Below are 15,902 nucleotides of genomic sequence, written 5' to 3'. Positions count from 1 at the left end.
CACAGATTATGAAAATACTTGATTCCATCATCTTAATCTTTTGTTGTTTAAATCTCACCAAGGAGTTTGCATGATTGACATCAAACCCATAAGAATCAAAAAGAAAATTCAGTCTGTTGTAGAAAGTCAGCTTTACTGACAGAGATTGTACATCTTTGCAAGTATCAGGCACTTACAAAGATCATCAGTTTACTGGAACAAAACCGAAGATGTGAATTAATGACTAAAAGAGAATTAAAATTCTTGAACTTAAAGCCTTCCACTTCCAAGGTGCTGGCCTATGAAAAACAGGTCCTCCAGGCCCGTTAGAGAAAAAAAAAAAAAAAAAAAAAAAAAAAAAAAAAAAAAAAGGGGGGAGGGAAGAAAAAAGGGGAAAAAAAAATTTAAAAAAAAAAAAAAGAAAAAGGATCCTTTAAAAGGAAAAGTGGCTCATTTTAAAACTACATTCTGCAGGCAGGTTAATCGGAGGCTATGGTCCAACCAAAACAGCCTAAATTTTACGTATGTCCTTGTACTTATCAATTTACTTAAAGTCTTCAGAGATAGCAGAAGGGAAGCAGTAAATTGGCTTTCCAAGAGGGGACAGATTCAGACTACAAGGTCCCTCCACATTACTACTGTTTGGACCAGCCTGCATTTGAGTGCTCTCTTCCACAGTTCTTCTCACTGCTCCCGTGAGAAACCAATTGAAATTTTTCCCAGGTCATGTGCATGGAGGTGAAAAAAAATGAGATCCGCTCAACACTGGCAGTGAGCCCCTTCAGATTATTGATACTAACCAGATGATAAAACCAGCTGAAAGTCTATTGGCAGCTCTGACCTACCAGCCCACATGAGCAAACAGCAAGCTAGCGGGACTGTGCACCTCTTTTGGAGGCTCCTCTCCAGTTGCAAAACACAGTAAAAAAAGAAAAGCGTAAGAGGGTTCCTGTAATGTAAGCAGCCTACAAGGACTACATTTTTACTAGACTGATACGCGTGTTATCCTCCAGTTGAGTTCAATTTCACAGTCCAAGGCAAATTCTAAAGCTTTTATTTTTTAAGAGAATTTCAGTATTTAACTCCAGCAGATTTAAAAAAAAAAAAAAATCTTTGAAGAATTTGAAAAGTTGCCTCAGCTATACAACTTACTGATTAACACCAAGTGTTTAAAAAAAGGGAAGTATGGTTTGAGGGAAGGGGAAGCAAAGTGGAGGAAGATAAGGAAATACTCAAATCATTATAGATAGTTCAGCCATATGTCTCTAACAAAGAGTTGAGGGGCATCATTTTCATACTGTGCAGTTGCATTGATATTAGGTTTGTCTACAAATTCTATCTCGCATGCCTGGGTGCTGCAAGGAGAATGCTCCAGCTCCAACACTGTTATGTTGTTTGGCACTGATGAAACAAGTATATTCCTTGGAACAAAAAGAGTCAACTGAGGACCACGGGCTGGCCAGTAGCGACCAAGATTAAAGCCATTGATCCAAATTTGCCCCTGTTAAGAGAGAAAGAAAAAATAATGACATTTTAATAATTTGACAGAGATCAAATGACAAAATGGCTTTAAGCATAAGGCTCTTCATATAGTAACTGAATTTCCTCCATTCTTCAGTTTAATAGAACACAAGGATAGAAAATCTGTTCAAGAAAATGCTAATGACAGTCAAAAGAATTTAAATTCCCTGATGAGTTAAAGCCATCATTAATATTTAAAAAGAAAGTGGTCAAATACTACAATAATTCCAAATATGACAATACTTAGGAAAACAGAATTGCCGGTTCCTGGCACTGAATTTTGCACCAAGTTTCAGACCAAAGCAAACCTGAAAATTGTATTTGCTTGAAGCTGATTGTTAAAAGGAGAAAGAATTTAGAAAAGAAAAAAGCAGATCCTAATTCTGTTGTAGCTGTCTGTACAAGTGTAAGGCTACATTATCTTGGTAGTCCCTTCCTGTTGCATGAAAAAAGATACAGCTTGTCTAGACATATGAAATTCAGATGTCTATTATACTTGTAATAGCTTAGTCAACAAAAGAACTTGTGAAATCATACTGCAAGAGAGTACTGTATTTTGGCATAGTTACCTACAACCACTAGAATCTTCGGGGGTCTGCTAGCATTAAAGTTCAATGAAATTGTGGTTAACTTGGCATACAAACTCTTTAAGTCACTTTTTATAGTGGAGCTGGCCAGAACCACTAGTTCAAAACACTGGTCTAACATTATAAAACCCTTAAGTTCAAAAGACAAAACAAAATTGGGCAAGAGGAAAAGGAAAGAAGTCTTAACAGTCATTTATACACCACAAAATAGACACATTGAAGACACAAACGCAGTCTTTCCCAGAAGTCTATAAATTGGTGAGTTGCAGAATGTTCAGTAAAACTGTAAATGGACTCCTACTGAGTTGAGCTGCATCTTGGTTCATTAAAGAAGACACAAGGGAGAACATACAGCTGATTTGGACAAATAATTTGCTTTTACTCCTCCTAAGTGTCTCTTCACCATTATGTCAGACAAGAGTTCAATGGATGGGATGGGAACAGATAACTGCATCTGTGTTTTCCCTCTTGCTTTGGCCTTTGGTAATCAGAATATAAAGGAAAAACAAACTAACTCATGGCATTGATGTACGCTGATAAAAATAATAAAATAGTCTGAATTAGTGCAAAGTAAGGACTTCTGCTGCACCCTTGGTGATTTCTAAAATTGTCTGCGATAGCTGAAATCAGAATAATACTTCTAAAGGATTTACAGAAGCACAATTGTAATACAGTGAGTATTGCTGTTCAAGCTGTTTTGGAGGCATTTTTCTTATGTTTTCTTTTCCAAGTATTTATGAAAGCAAATTTTACGAAACTTGCAAGAGAAATTTTATAAGGAGTTGGTACATTTGCAAATGCAGGTGAGTTATTTCAGCTCTGTATCCACTTCCGCAGTATAAGATCCTATCTTGTACAGTTCTGCCAAGGTGTTAATAAACTTTGACCTCAAACTTTTTTTTTTTTTTTTTAAATCAAGTTTATCTTGCGTTGTGGCTTGTTTTTGCTGTATTGAAAGGCAAGAGAAGAGCTATTGATTCAAGCTCACTACTCTGCTTCTGTAGTAGTTTTAGAAGAAAACATGGCACTAATGCAACCTCCCCGCACACAAGATGAATTAGTGAGTGTACCCACCAGACAGCAGCCTACCTACTATGGAGAATGACTGTAACCCTGGGGCAAGTAGGAGTTTACTGTAGGAATCAACTGCATTAGAGTTCTAATGCAGGAGATATGATCAGACAGGTTACGATCTTTCTGATCGTAATCAGTCACTGGTTGTAACTCATTTTTCCAGTAAAGCTATGAACTTAATTTCTCAATTCTGAACTGTCCTTATTAACACTAACAGTTTCTATCCACTGCACACTCGGGAATTTGTGTGCCCTAAACCAGCAAATCATGACACTATACATGCTACCAATAAATATGCCCTAGACAAAATAAAGGAGGGGGGATCTCTATCTTCAGTAACAAGATTTCCTTTTGCAGGGTCTGTAACTACAACCCATGATTCCACAGAAATCAGGAACAGTCCTTACTCCAAATCCTCTTTTCCGTTGAAGAAAAAAAAAGTCCGATAAATCTAACCATACATTAGGGGCATGAACGCTTAAGGGCATTGTACTTCCTCAAGCAAGGATGGAGGAAGTTTTATTAATACTGAAAGGTCTAAAAACCACTGAAGACAAGCGAGCTACAACAATGGTCATGACTGTTAATGCTGCACCTTTCTTGCAGGCTGTCCAGCATGCCATATTCCTTGTCTTAATAAGCAAAGGCAGGATCATCATCAGAACTATATTTTTTTTCGTAAGTGTTGTTTCCATGGTTTTCCAACTACTCAGACAGGTGGGTTTTAACTCCTGTTAAAAGTCCCTCTCCACACCTTGGTATCAGCAATTTATACAGTGCCACTCAAGGAATTAAGGTTCAGATCCAATGGGACCTTAGTGGAATTTAAACCCTTACAGCCCTCTGTCTTAAAGGCATTTGCTCATTGGTAAAGTTATCTGGAAGTCTCAGTTTCCACACCCAGTATCTCCTCAACCTTATTACTCCTGGGTATCTTATTTAAAACTTTGGTCCAATCCATATAAAGCTTGAAGGATCAATTCAATAGCTCTACTTACAGTTTGTCTGGGATCTCTTCACCTTGACTGCTTTAGAGGGTATATAAACTATGTAAAACAGAGGTTTCTATGTTCAGCAGATCAAAGGAAAAGATTCCCATCAATACATGAGAATTCTTGGACTCATTTGCCATTTCAAAGATGAGTTTGCCAACAGGCAGCTATGGTCATCTTGCTTCCTGAAGAAGATTTCTCATTCATGGGGTCACAGAATTTACTGCAAAAGTCTTAGATTCCAGTTCCTGTGCAAAGAGCTATTTTTGGATTTTATTCAGTGATTGTGTAAGATAGTCCCTGTTCCTATATATGTGCATAAGTCAGACTTCCTCATCCAAGCTCAGTACCAGCAACACTAGGTGCCTGCAATGAATCATAGCCTTCTGCATATTGGGAAGTGCTTTAACCACTACAATACTGTAGATAGATCACCAGCAACTCCTTCTCCTACTCTATTTTAATAGCAGTACATTAATTGTTTCAGAAAGGAATAATTTTGCTACCTAACACTATCACAGACACTTCCGTGAAGCCTGGACTTAAATGCTCAGGCCTCCAAGAGGAGTGGCACTTCAGTGCACGCATTCTGCTCTCTGTGCCTCCCACCAGCTAGTTGAACTGGTCCTTACCCATCCTGCATGCTGACTGATTGAAACATGGCACTGTGAAAACACACTCTTTGCTGCTCTAGCTATGCTCCGGACCTGTGAGAAGTTCCCATTAACAGAGATCTGCCCACAAGCTTCTCATGGCAGTGCTCTCTGATCTGTTCAGTCCAGTTACAGGTAACCTCCAGAAGACAAGCAGTAACATCTTCCATGCATTGGATCCATATCTATAGGCACAACACCAGCAGTTGTGTCCAATGCTCTCTATGCTTTGTAACAGGATCCATAGTTCCTCACACAACACTGCAAATATGTTCTTAGTTACGTTTAATCAATCACTATAACCAGGAAAGCGTCCTGTAGCATCTCACTTTCTCCATAATAATTTTTTCTTTTTTTATCCCAAGGCATGTATTCACTCCCTTCTTCCAAAAAGCTGTTTCTGCTCCACATCTCAAGACAAAAAACACGCAACACAACTAAATGCAGCATTTCTAAAGAGCCTGACAGTTTGTCTTTCTCACTGTTGAAAAACTAGGGTTTTTTTTTTTTTGTGATGCTCCACTTCCTAGAACAATACCATGTATCTTTCGAATATGTTTCCCTTCTCTTAATGGTTTATCTCCAGATTTACTTAAAGCAAGGAATCCATTTCCTAGTTGTTTAAATATAGTTGAGACACCCCACCACTACAACCAACTTCTACCCACCCAAGAGAGGTGGACTTTGATCATCCATAGAAGTTTCAGTAGCTTTCTGAGTGGACTTCAAGTTTTTACAGCAAAAAGTTATACCTTTGTCCAGCCGGGAAACTTGACATAGGTGTCTTGAGGCAAGTCTGGAATCCCTCCAGGAATTGAAAGTCTACCAGTGTAAAAAGTAGGTGCTTCATAACTCAGTGAATTGCCAACAAATCGCTTTGGTTGGTCAAGGTGGCCATTAATGTCATGGTTGACTGCTCCATCTATGTCTAGAGGATAGATTTCCCATTCAACAAGCGTATCTTGATCAAGAGTTAAATTTGAAACCAGACCCTAGGAGGAGGAAAAAAATAAAAACCACCAAAAATAATATAATTAGCTTCATGTTATTGAAGTTATTTGGCTGCAACTACAAACCAATCAGGAATAAAAACTGAATCAAAGTACTTGCAACAGCTGCCAATCTGTGTATGAAAAAACCCAGGCATCTGCTCTTCACCAAGTTATAAGTTTTGCTTAAGAATAAAGTGTTTCATTTATTCTCTGTGAAAGATCTGTTCCTCTTCAAAGTTTTGAGCTTTCACTGATGCCCCAGGTTTTTTTTCAAACTTTTTTCCCGTAACTGAAAATTTCTGTTTTGCTTTAACATGAACACAATTCCAAACCCTGAGGCTTAATAAAAAGCAGAAAGAGCATTCAATATCATACGTTTGAGATACCATCAAGAGATTTGGTAACACTGAGTCACTAACCCAAGACTTTAACCCGCACAATAGCAGAGAAAGCAGTATTTACTTCCTACAAATCTTCTACAGCTAACATACAGTATCACAAAATCAAGACACATACTTTGTGACCCTGATTCAGTGAAATACTTTAAGCTTACAGTCAGCTTCAAGCCCACGGAGTCTTGTTTCATTTCTATGGAACCATGTGTGCAGCACACCAGGGTACTCGCACAACGAATGCAAAAGCAAGGTAAGGTCATGATTTAAGAGTGAAAGGTACATTAAGTTACCCCTGCACACGGCCTAATTGTGTTATAATAATAATTTCTAAAGTTGAGTTTCAGTGCAATGCAAGGGGTTGATTTTAAACCAATGCTGCTACATCCATATAATTGCTTGAATAGACCCTACATAGAAGCTGTTTTTCAGTGCAACTTAAGTTCTGTTGCAAACACCACATGTCAAACAGGAACAAGCAAAACCACATTTTCTATGGCCTTGGAGGGCTGATACTATGTTTTGTGTCTGTTCTGATGTCTAACAAGCATTGCACTGACTCCACAAGGCTCACCATCAGTACAAGCACTAATTGGTTTTCTCTTCCTTTACCTAAATGCTCACTTTACAGAACAGGAACTTATTTTTCTTATATCAAAATAAAATATCTGCACAGAGTTAAGTGGCAAAACTTTTCTATACAACCTAGACTTTACTCTGTCTAGCAATCAATTGAAGTAATGCAACATAACTTTAGCCCAAACTTGCTAACCTGCCTCCCTAAGTCCATCTTTAGGCACTACGAAGGGTATGATTTTCCAAATGAGATGAAGTGCCTACTAACCATTCTTACTGTCATCTGCATAAGAATACATATTCAACAGTCCAGATGTGGAGATAAATTTTCCATGTAAAACAAAGATATAGGTGGCCGTGAGCATGTGAAAAAATATAGAAAAAACAGAAACCACACTCTTCCTTCCTTTGTGTCTGTCAACAACAAGACTTAGATCAGCAGGATGTTTTAAAACCAAAACCCTTTTAAGATTCTTTCCCAAAAGCTAGATGCCTAGTTCCATTTCAAGCTCAAAAAAAGTGATAAAAAAACAGCCAAACAAAACCCAGAAAAGCCACCCTATTTGCTTAAAAATGCGAGACTTCACAAGGTAGGAACCTCTTTCCCTAACATTATTTCTGAAAGCACAAAATATCTAAAACTCAAGGTATAATTATTCACAGTTTTCAAAATCAACAAAAAGAACAGCCTGAGGGAGGGATTCTATGGGAAGAAGCAATGCACATTTTCCAAAGCTACCTGAGAAAGGCTGCCTATTCTACAAGGAAGCATCCTGCTTTTAGAGGATTATTCTCACAATGCACGTCTACTAAACCTGCTTTCACTCTTAAATCTTTAAAAGGTTGAAACTCTGGTATAAGTGTGAATTTCAGCTCAACCACAGCAACACTGCGCACCTCCCTAATCCAACCTCTAACCTTCTATTCTGTTACCTTAATTTAGCCCTAAGCACATAGGTTCCTTATCACCTGACCTCTTAATAAATAAATAAATACATGCGATATTTCTGCTGCCTCTACATGAAGGAAAAACACTGGGGAACTAGCTGCCCTCTCTTGCCACTCAGATAAAGGCAAGGTACCTCGAAAAGACAGTATAAACAGAGTTGACACTCCTGCTGCCAACTGAATTTATATGCCACAAGCACACAAAACCCTCAGTTGCTGATGCTTTTAATTCAGAGGCTTTCATACATCCCAAAAGTTCCCACATTTATTTAGGTTTGTTCTGATTAGGATTTAAATACCCGTATGCCTTCCAAAGTGTAAGACAGATAAAATTGCTTTTTGATATGGTGAAAGCCTGTAAGCTACCAGCTTTGGAAATGCTGACAGGTATATTGCTTTGCCTTGACTAGAGTCTTAGCATAATTGGAAATACACCTAAAAATCCTCATCATTACACGCTATAAAATAACTAGTCAATTAGTCTCCTTTAAACCAAACTTCAGCTTCAATTCTTCCATGCTGCTTAATCGTGTGCCGCAAGTCGAGCAGGCAGGCGAGAAGACCGGCCTGGCTGAACAGAGAGCTTTGGCTGGAACTCAGGAAAAAAAGGAGAGCTTACCGCCTCTGGAAGAAGGGCCAGGCAACTCAGGGGGATTACAAGGATGTAGTGAGGGTATGCAGGGAGAAGATCAGAAAGGCAAAGGCGCAGCTGGAACTTAAACTGGCCACCGCCGTAAAAGACAACAAAAAAAGTTTTTATAAATATGTCAGTGATAAAAGGAGGGCCAGGGAGAATCTCCCTCCTTTGTTGGATGCAGAAGGTAACCTAGCCACGAAGGATGAGAAGGCTGAGGTACTTAATGCCTTCTTTGCCTCAGTCTTTAACAGTCAAGCTAGTCATCCTCGGGTTTTTCAGGCCCCTGAGCTGGGAGTTGGAGATAGGATGCAGAGTGAAGTCCCAGTTGTTGAAGAGGTGGCAGTCACTGACCTGCTCTTCCACCTGGATGTTCACAAGTCCATGGGGCCAGATGGGATCCACCCAAGGATAATGAGGGAGCTGGCAGAGGAGCTTGCCAAGCCACTCTCCATCGTTTATCAGCAGTCCTGGTCAACCGGGGAGGTCCCAGGTGACTGGAAGCTAGCAAATGTGACACCCCTCTGCAAGAAGGGTCGGAAGAAGGATCCAGGGAACTACGGGCCTGTCAGCCTGACCTCAGTGCCGGGAAAGGTCATGGAGCAGATCATCTTGAGTGCCATTATGCAGCAAGTGTGGGACAACCGGGGGATCAGGCTCAGCCAGCATGGGTTTATGAAAGGGAGATCCTGCTTCACTAACCTGGTCTCCTTCTATGACAAGGTGACCCACTGAGTGGATGAGGGGAAGGCTGTGGAAGTTGTCTACTTGGACTTTAGTAAGGCCTTTGACACTCTCTCCCACAGCATTCTCCTGGAGAAGCTGGCTGCTCACGGCTTGGATGGGTGCACTCTGTGCTGGGTTAAAAACTGGCTGGATGGCCGAGCCCAGAGAGTGGTGGTGAACGGAGTCAAATCCAGCTGGTGGCCGGTCACGAGTGGTGTTCCCTTCAGTCACAACAACCCCATGCAATGCTGCAGGCTTGGGGAAGAGTGGCTGGAGAGCTCCCTGGCGGAAAAGGACCTGGGGGTGTTGGTTGACAGCCGCCTGAACATGAGCCAGCAGTGTGCTCAGGTGGCCAAGAGGGCCAATGGCGTCCTGGCTTGTATCAGGAATAGTGTGGCCAGCAGGACCAGGGAGGTGATAGTGCTCCTGTACTTGCTTGTACTGTGCCTTTGCTTGATAACTGAATGGTACTGTTCAGGCACACGTCTTTCCTGTAATGTTTATCTGTCTCCAGCCTTTGCATCCAAACTAACCAAGAAACACTTTGGGCAGGGCTTAATTCTGCTCTGAGACACCTGTCACAGACAGAATTTAGATTGAGAGGAAACAGAAGCTTCTAATTTACCTGGCATCACCTTAGCACCAAAAGGCACCACAATCACCAGAGAGCTATTAATCTGGACAGTCATTAAATACTTGACAAGCTTTCTGAACACCGCCAAATCAATTTAGGCCAAGTCAAATCTAGCGGGTGTTTAAGACATTCTTGCAGTTAGGGAGTTGCAAATCTTTCTTAATTGTAAAGCTTTGTCATTACTTCATTAATACTTGTAACCCAGTAATATCAAAAACTCAAAAAATAGTGTGCTCTGGCACTGAACATGGCAGAAACACTAGACTGGCCTCAACAATACTCCTCTCTTCAGCAAATATCACACAGTGCTTGAGATCTCATGAAGTCTAAAACCAGGAAAGTTTCCTTTTTGCCACTGTCCTTCCTAGTGTTATGTTAGTGGTATCGCCACTGTATTGGGTTTACGTGGCAAGGTTTTGGTAAGCACAGGGGCTGCAGGGGTGGCTTCTGTGAGAAGAAGCCAGAAGCTGCCCCCATGTCGGACAGAGCCAGTTCCGGCCAACTCCAAAACAAACCTGCCGCTGGCGAAAGCTGAGTCCCTCAGTGATGTTGGTAGCACCTCTATGACAATATATTTCAGAAAGGATAAAACACACTGTGTAGCAGCTGTTGAGAGAGGAGTGAGAAGAATGGGAGAGAAACAGCCATGCAGCACCAAGGTCAGTCAAGAAGGAGGGGGAGGAGGTTCTCCAGGCGCCAGAGCAGAGATTCCCCTGCAACCTGTGGTGAAGACCATGGTGAGGCAGGCCACCCCCCTGCAGCCTATGCAGGTCCACGGTAGAGCAGATATGCACCTGCAGCTTGTGGAGAACCCCACGCCAGAGCAGGTGGATGTGCCCTGAACAAAGCTGCAGCCCATGGAGAGCCCACACTGGAGCAGTCTCCTGGCAGGAACTGTACCCAGTGGAGAGGAGCCCATGCAGGAGCAGGTTTCCTGGCAGGAGCTGTGACCTTTTGGGGGAACCACACTGGAGCAGCCTGTTCCCGAAGGACTGCACCCCATGGAAAGAACCCATGCTGGAGCAGTTTTTGAAGAACTGCAGCCTGTGGGACGGACCCATATTGGAGAAGTTCATGAAGGACTCTGTCCTGTGGGTGGGATGCCACACTGTAGCAGGGAAGAGTATGAGGAGGAAGGAGCAGCTGAGACAAAGTATTATCAACTGACCACATCCTCCATTCCCCATCCCCCTGCACCTCTCAGGGGAAGAAGGCAGAAGAGTCAGGAGTGAAGTTGAGCCTGGGAAGAAGGGAGGGGTGGGGGAAAGGTGTTTTTAAGATTTGTTCTTATTTTTCATTTTCCTACTCTATCTAATTGGCAATAAATTAAATTATTTCCCCAAGTTGAGTCTGTTTTGCCCGTGACGGTAACTGCTGAGTGATCTCCCTGTCCGTATCTCAACCCACGAGCTTTTCGTCGTATTTTCTCCCTGTTCTGTTGATGGAGGAGGAGTGATAGAGTGGCTTGGTGAGCACCTGGTAGCCAGCCAAGGCAACCCACCACAGCCACTGATGCGAGGAGATGACAGTCCCACAGTGTAGCATGGACCCAGAAGCATTCAGAAGCTTTCTGATCATTATCTCTAATGCCTGATCAGTCAAATCTGAACTGGCAATTCTGCATGGTAAAGTGCTCATGAGACAGCCTTTCCTAGCCACACTGAAAATATTGCAAAGGTACGCTGCTGACAAATGAAATGGGACATGGGAAGAGATACAAAAGTGTATATATGTACACATACACAAACACACACACACACACAACCCCAGGATTCACAAGCCTCAAAGCACAACCGAGATCTAGACCGATTTCCAACCCATTTTTGGAGTTTATCCGAACAGCTTTGCACATTTTAAAATGTTAGCTACAGGCTCAACTCAACCTGAAAGTCTTGTGGGCGACACTTTGGCTGACAACATAAGTGAACCAACAAAACAAATTTAAAAGATGTCTGTCAGTTTTTAATTCCACTTTGATTTTGGTGACTGGAAAAACTCAAATGAAAACTAGTGAGTAGTTACATTTTGAGGTAAAGTTACAGCTGTGTAATCCTGATCCTTTTGCTCTCTCTAACCCACTACTTTTTTTAACCTGTGGAAAAGAGGAAAAGCCACCACAATCCAGTAACTCAATTGATTTTACTTACCTTAAAGTCATTGTTGTATCTACCAAAGTTGACTCGGCCCATGTTCTCTACCAAGATGTCCAGATTTGCTCCAGCCTTCCCAGTTATATTTATCGTAAGTGATTTGTCCCTTTCAAGGACACCTTGAGGAACCTATACGAATTACACCAAGAGGAAGAAAACGATAACCATTGAAAACCAACAAACCCCTGTTATTTATCTCTTCAACTTGCATGAAGAAAAGAAAGGGGACAAAAGAAACAAACAAAAAAAGTAAAAAAAAAATTTTCCTTTCCTCCTTTTGTATGCGAGCGCGCACACACACACGCACTATTTGCTATTTGCACACACACACACTATTTGCACACACACACTAGTTGCTATGGCAATATTCACATTTCAGTACTTCAACTGGATGTGCTACTAGGCAGCATTTGTCTAACTTACACCATCTCTTTCCTTAGTTGAATTCAACTAACTCAATCAACTTTTAGAACCCTTGAGTTTTTGATGCACGTGATTCAAAAAAAGCAAGTTCTCAAATTTAGTCTAGTGACTGAAAAGATTTTGGCATTATCAGTGATTAAAAGGTTTCATCTTCTAATTAAGCTCACATCAATATTTAGTTTTATTTATACCCATTCCCACAACATAAGGAAAGAAGAGCTTGACCTGGACACAAATGTGATGAGAGTCAGCACAGGTCAAAGAATAATTAAAAAATAGGCTATCAAAGTCTGTGAATTGATATTAATTCTCATTAAGCAGGAACAAAATCCTGCTTAAGGGAAGAAAGATAATGTTCACATCCTGTACAATAAACTCCTTTTTTTTAACTTGTGGTCAGAAGCCAGTCTCATAAGGTAAGACATAGGCTCAGACTTCCACTTCGCCCCACCCTCAAAGGAAAAAAAAGAGAAGAATTAAAAAAAAAAATTTCTATGGAAATACTGTAGAAAGCCACCAAGCATATATATTATTAATGTACTTCATGAACTTGCAAGTAAACCCTTCTTCTAGTTTTTTTTTTTCACTGAAGTCATGAATCTGTACCAACATTTAAATATCTTGAAAATCGAAACAATTATATTTTCCTTAGAAATGATAGATATTTTCTGAAATATGAACATTTAGTATTAATCAACTGCATACTTCCTTAATTCCTAGATTTGATTAAATAAGATTAAATAATAAAGTTGTTTTGGTAAGCTGGAGAAAGGAGAAGAAAAAACCAATGCAGCCTGTATCCATGACTTTTGTGAAGGCCACTCATAACAGAAATGAATACCGGCAAACAATGTTTACCCCATCAACAGAGACATAGGCACGATCATGGACTCCGTTTAAAGGTGAAGACAGTTGTGTTGGCTCCGTACAGTTTTTTGGAAGCGTAGTTCTGTACAGTACAAACCCAAAATACTAAGAAAAGAAAAAGGAAAGAGACCCAAACAGATTAATGAACTGAGTCATTCCATAGCTTCAGTTCAGTTCATGAATTAGAAATATCCCACATTCCTGACTTGACACTCAGATTGAAACGTTAACTTTCTTTCACTTCAGATAGCATCTATCAGAGATACCAGCTTCAGATTAGAGTTCACTTTGACCTTTAAGTAATGAGTGTAAATTCCACAGAGTTTCCATTTTTAAATGTTTCATCAGAACATTTACGTAACTTTAAAAGATAAGGGTCTTAGCTATGGAGGTATTTACTTAATAAAAACAAAGCAGTTAATGACCAACAGTATTATTTCTTCATTAAAATCAATGAAAAGATAGCTGGAAAATCCCTTCATAACTGCATTTATATAACAACCTTGAAAGTACACTTGTCACCCAGTGCCCATAAATTGACAACAGTCATCAAGTCAATATTATCTATTTTAAAAACTACCTGATTTACATCAGGAACATTTTGGAATATTTTTCACTAAGTTCCCCATCAGGAAAGAAAAAAAAAAGTCACAGTCATTGGATTTGTTCTCATCACAAAGTGAAACACAAATTAAAAACAAGTCAAAAAATGCATCGTCTCTCTCACTCAGTAGCCACAAAACCGTTTATCTTCAAGACTTGGATTAGAACATAACCCTAGCAGGAAGAAGTGAGAGTAAACCATTTCCATTCTGCTATAATTATTATATTTGCATTACATTTGCAACAAGTTGCCCAGAAAGGGGGCAGGGGGGTGGGCAGGGGAGGGAAAGAAAAAAGCTCCACTCGCTGTCCTCTACTCTCAGGAGTTTTCCTAAGCAGAGTACTAACGGTGGGAAGGCCAGAGGACAAGAGGGAAAAGCCCACTACATCCAGCTACAACCTACTACCTGCAGCTTCTCTCACATCTCTTTATTAGTGGCTTGGAAAATAAAAATCTGAGCTTTAAACCCCTACTTGACTAATGCCATATCCCAGGAATCTGCTGAACTGCTCCCCCCCTCTTCTCCGTCCCCCAGCTACGACCACCATCACATTGTCTCCAAATAGTTTATTTTAGCTGCAGGCAATTAGCACCCATGCTCCAGTCTGCAAAATTCGGCACAGAAGTGATCAAGAAGCCATGTAACCTTAATGGAAAGAGTCCCTCAGCAGTGAGGGAAAGATCTTTGACTGTGAGGGAAGATATGGAAAGTCATCAAAATTGACAGGGAAACTGATGCATAGACGGACAGAAAGGGAACATAGGGGAGAGTGGGAGTCAGCAGAAGCCACAGGAAAACGCAGAGAAAGGTATTTTTCCTATCTCAACCAGCGACAGGGGTGAATGACCTCGACACTGTGTTGCAACAGCTCCAAGAGGTTGCTCCCAAAGGTTTCTCCCACCACATTCTCTTGCCTCACCATACATGTAGTCAAAGAAAAGGACTACAAATAAGGAGGAGACCCACAGAAGTGTCAAACTGATTGTATTCCCCAATCTCCAGGCTCCCGACTTGTATGAGAAAGCAGTGTCTCAGCCACTGTGCTCACTCTGATAGCACGTAGGGAGAGCCAAAGAAAAAAGCAGGATAGGGAAAATTAATGGTGAAGAAAAAGATGGATAAAAAAAAGTCTCTTAAGAACCTGAAAATCAATACTTCAGAGAGGAGAGAGATACAGGTGAAAGCCTGGACAGCATATATACCTACATTCATGGAAAGAGGAAAACCTCGGGTGCAAAACAGGAGCACTGTGGCATATGGAAAGGTCTCCAATGCAAAAATCCTGGACACCTTTATAATACCACTACTTCTGGGCTGAGATAAGGTGTAAGACACTGGACATAAGGAGAGTCATACCACAGAGGGTTGTTCAAATAAACTTTACAGAATTACTGTGGAGTGCCTACTGAAGGAATCCTCACCTGCTTTAGCTGAACAAAGGTTAATGGGTAAGTGCTTTTCACTGGTCCCGCAGGTGACAGCCTGTCAAGAACCTCCACCACAGTGCCCACCTGCAGCATAGAAAAAGCAGATATATGAAGGTCAGTAAATTTCAATCCAAATATAACAGCCAGCTAGCTGCAGCTGTCCAGAAAGCAAAGAAGTCTTAAGCCCTTACATCATCCTTACAGACACTTTAATAATACAATACAGTATAGAGAACTGATAAGCCCTGAAAGAAACATGCTACATGTGGAGCAATGTTTTAAAAATCCAGATGTTCTAGATTTGCTATGTATTCATAAAAATAAAAGTGACCCTTTATTATTTAATGAGAACTAACGCAGGAGTTTCTCACAGAAGTTTTATAAACAAACACAGCTGCTCTGGACAATTAATACAAAACAACTACATTATCTAAATTTTGCTCAATTATACTTACTATCAAGGTAGGGAAAATGCCACTGATTTCCAGTGAGTTACTCTGGAATCACTCTGAGCCAAGTAGGGATACAATCTGGTTCCATCAAGACTTATCCAAGATGAATTTACCCTACTTAGTCTTAAATAATTTTAGAAACCCTAAGGCTGTAATTCAGTATCACATAAGTAGCTGGACTGATTTTAGTGAGACTGGGAGCAAGGTTTAGGCTAGTCACACGCATAAGTACCTTGCTGAATGAGAACTTACATGTGTACAATTAAATTG

The 15,902-nt window shown here is 40.7% G+C and overlaps 1 protein-coding gene across 1 annotated transcript in view; it reads right to left on the bottom strand.

The window, feature by feature from the left end:
- Positions 1-1,010: 1,010 nt before the first annotated feature.
- GLB1 (galactosidase beta 1) overlaps positions 1,011-15,902 on the bottom strand; it is a 48,876-nt gene continuing 33,984 nt past the window's right edge. Inside the window, exons 12-16 of the mRNA XM_087768732.1 lie at positions 15,175-15,264; positions 13,140-13,253; positions 11,856-11,987; positions 5,559-5,798; positions 1,011-1,480 (exon numbers count right to left, since the gene is read on the bottom strand). Coding sequence (XP_087624858.1) covers positions 1,220-1,480; positions 5,559-5,798; positions 11,856-11,987; positions 13,140-13,253; positions 15,175-15,264 — 837 coding nt within the window. The 3' untranslated portion in view covers positions 1,011-1,219. The remainder of the gene's footprint in view (positions 1,481-5,558; positions 5,799-11,855; positions 11,988-13,139; positions 13,254-15,174; positions 15,265-15,902) is intronic.

The sequence above is a fragment of the Nipponia nippon genome, unplaced genomic scaffold, assembly GCF_047370975.1.
Source record: "Nipponia nippon isolate SJK-2023a ecotype South Korea unplaced genomic scaffold, ASM4737097v1 scaffold_1, whole genome shotgun sequence".
Taxonomy (NCBI): Eukaryota; Metazoa; Chordata; class Aves; order Pelecaniformes; family Threskiornithidae; genus Nipponia; species Nipponia nippon.
Note: the sequence above shows the minus strand (reverse complement) of the source record. Positions and strands in the feature narration are given on the sequence as shown.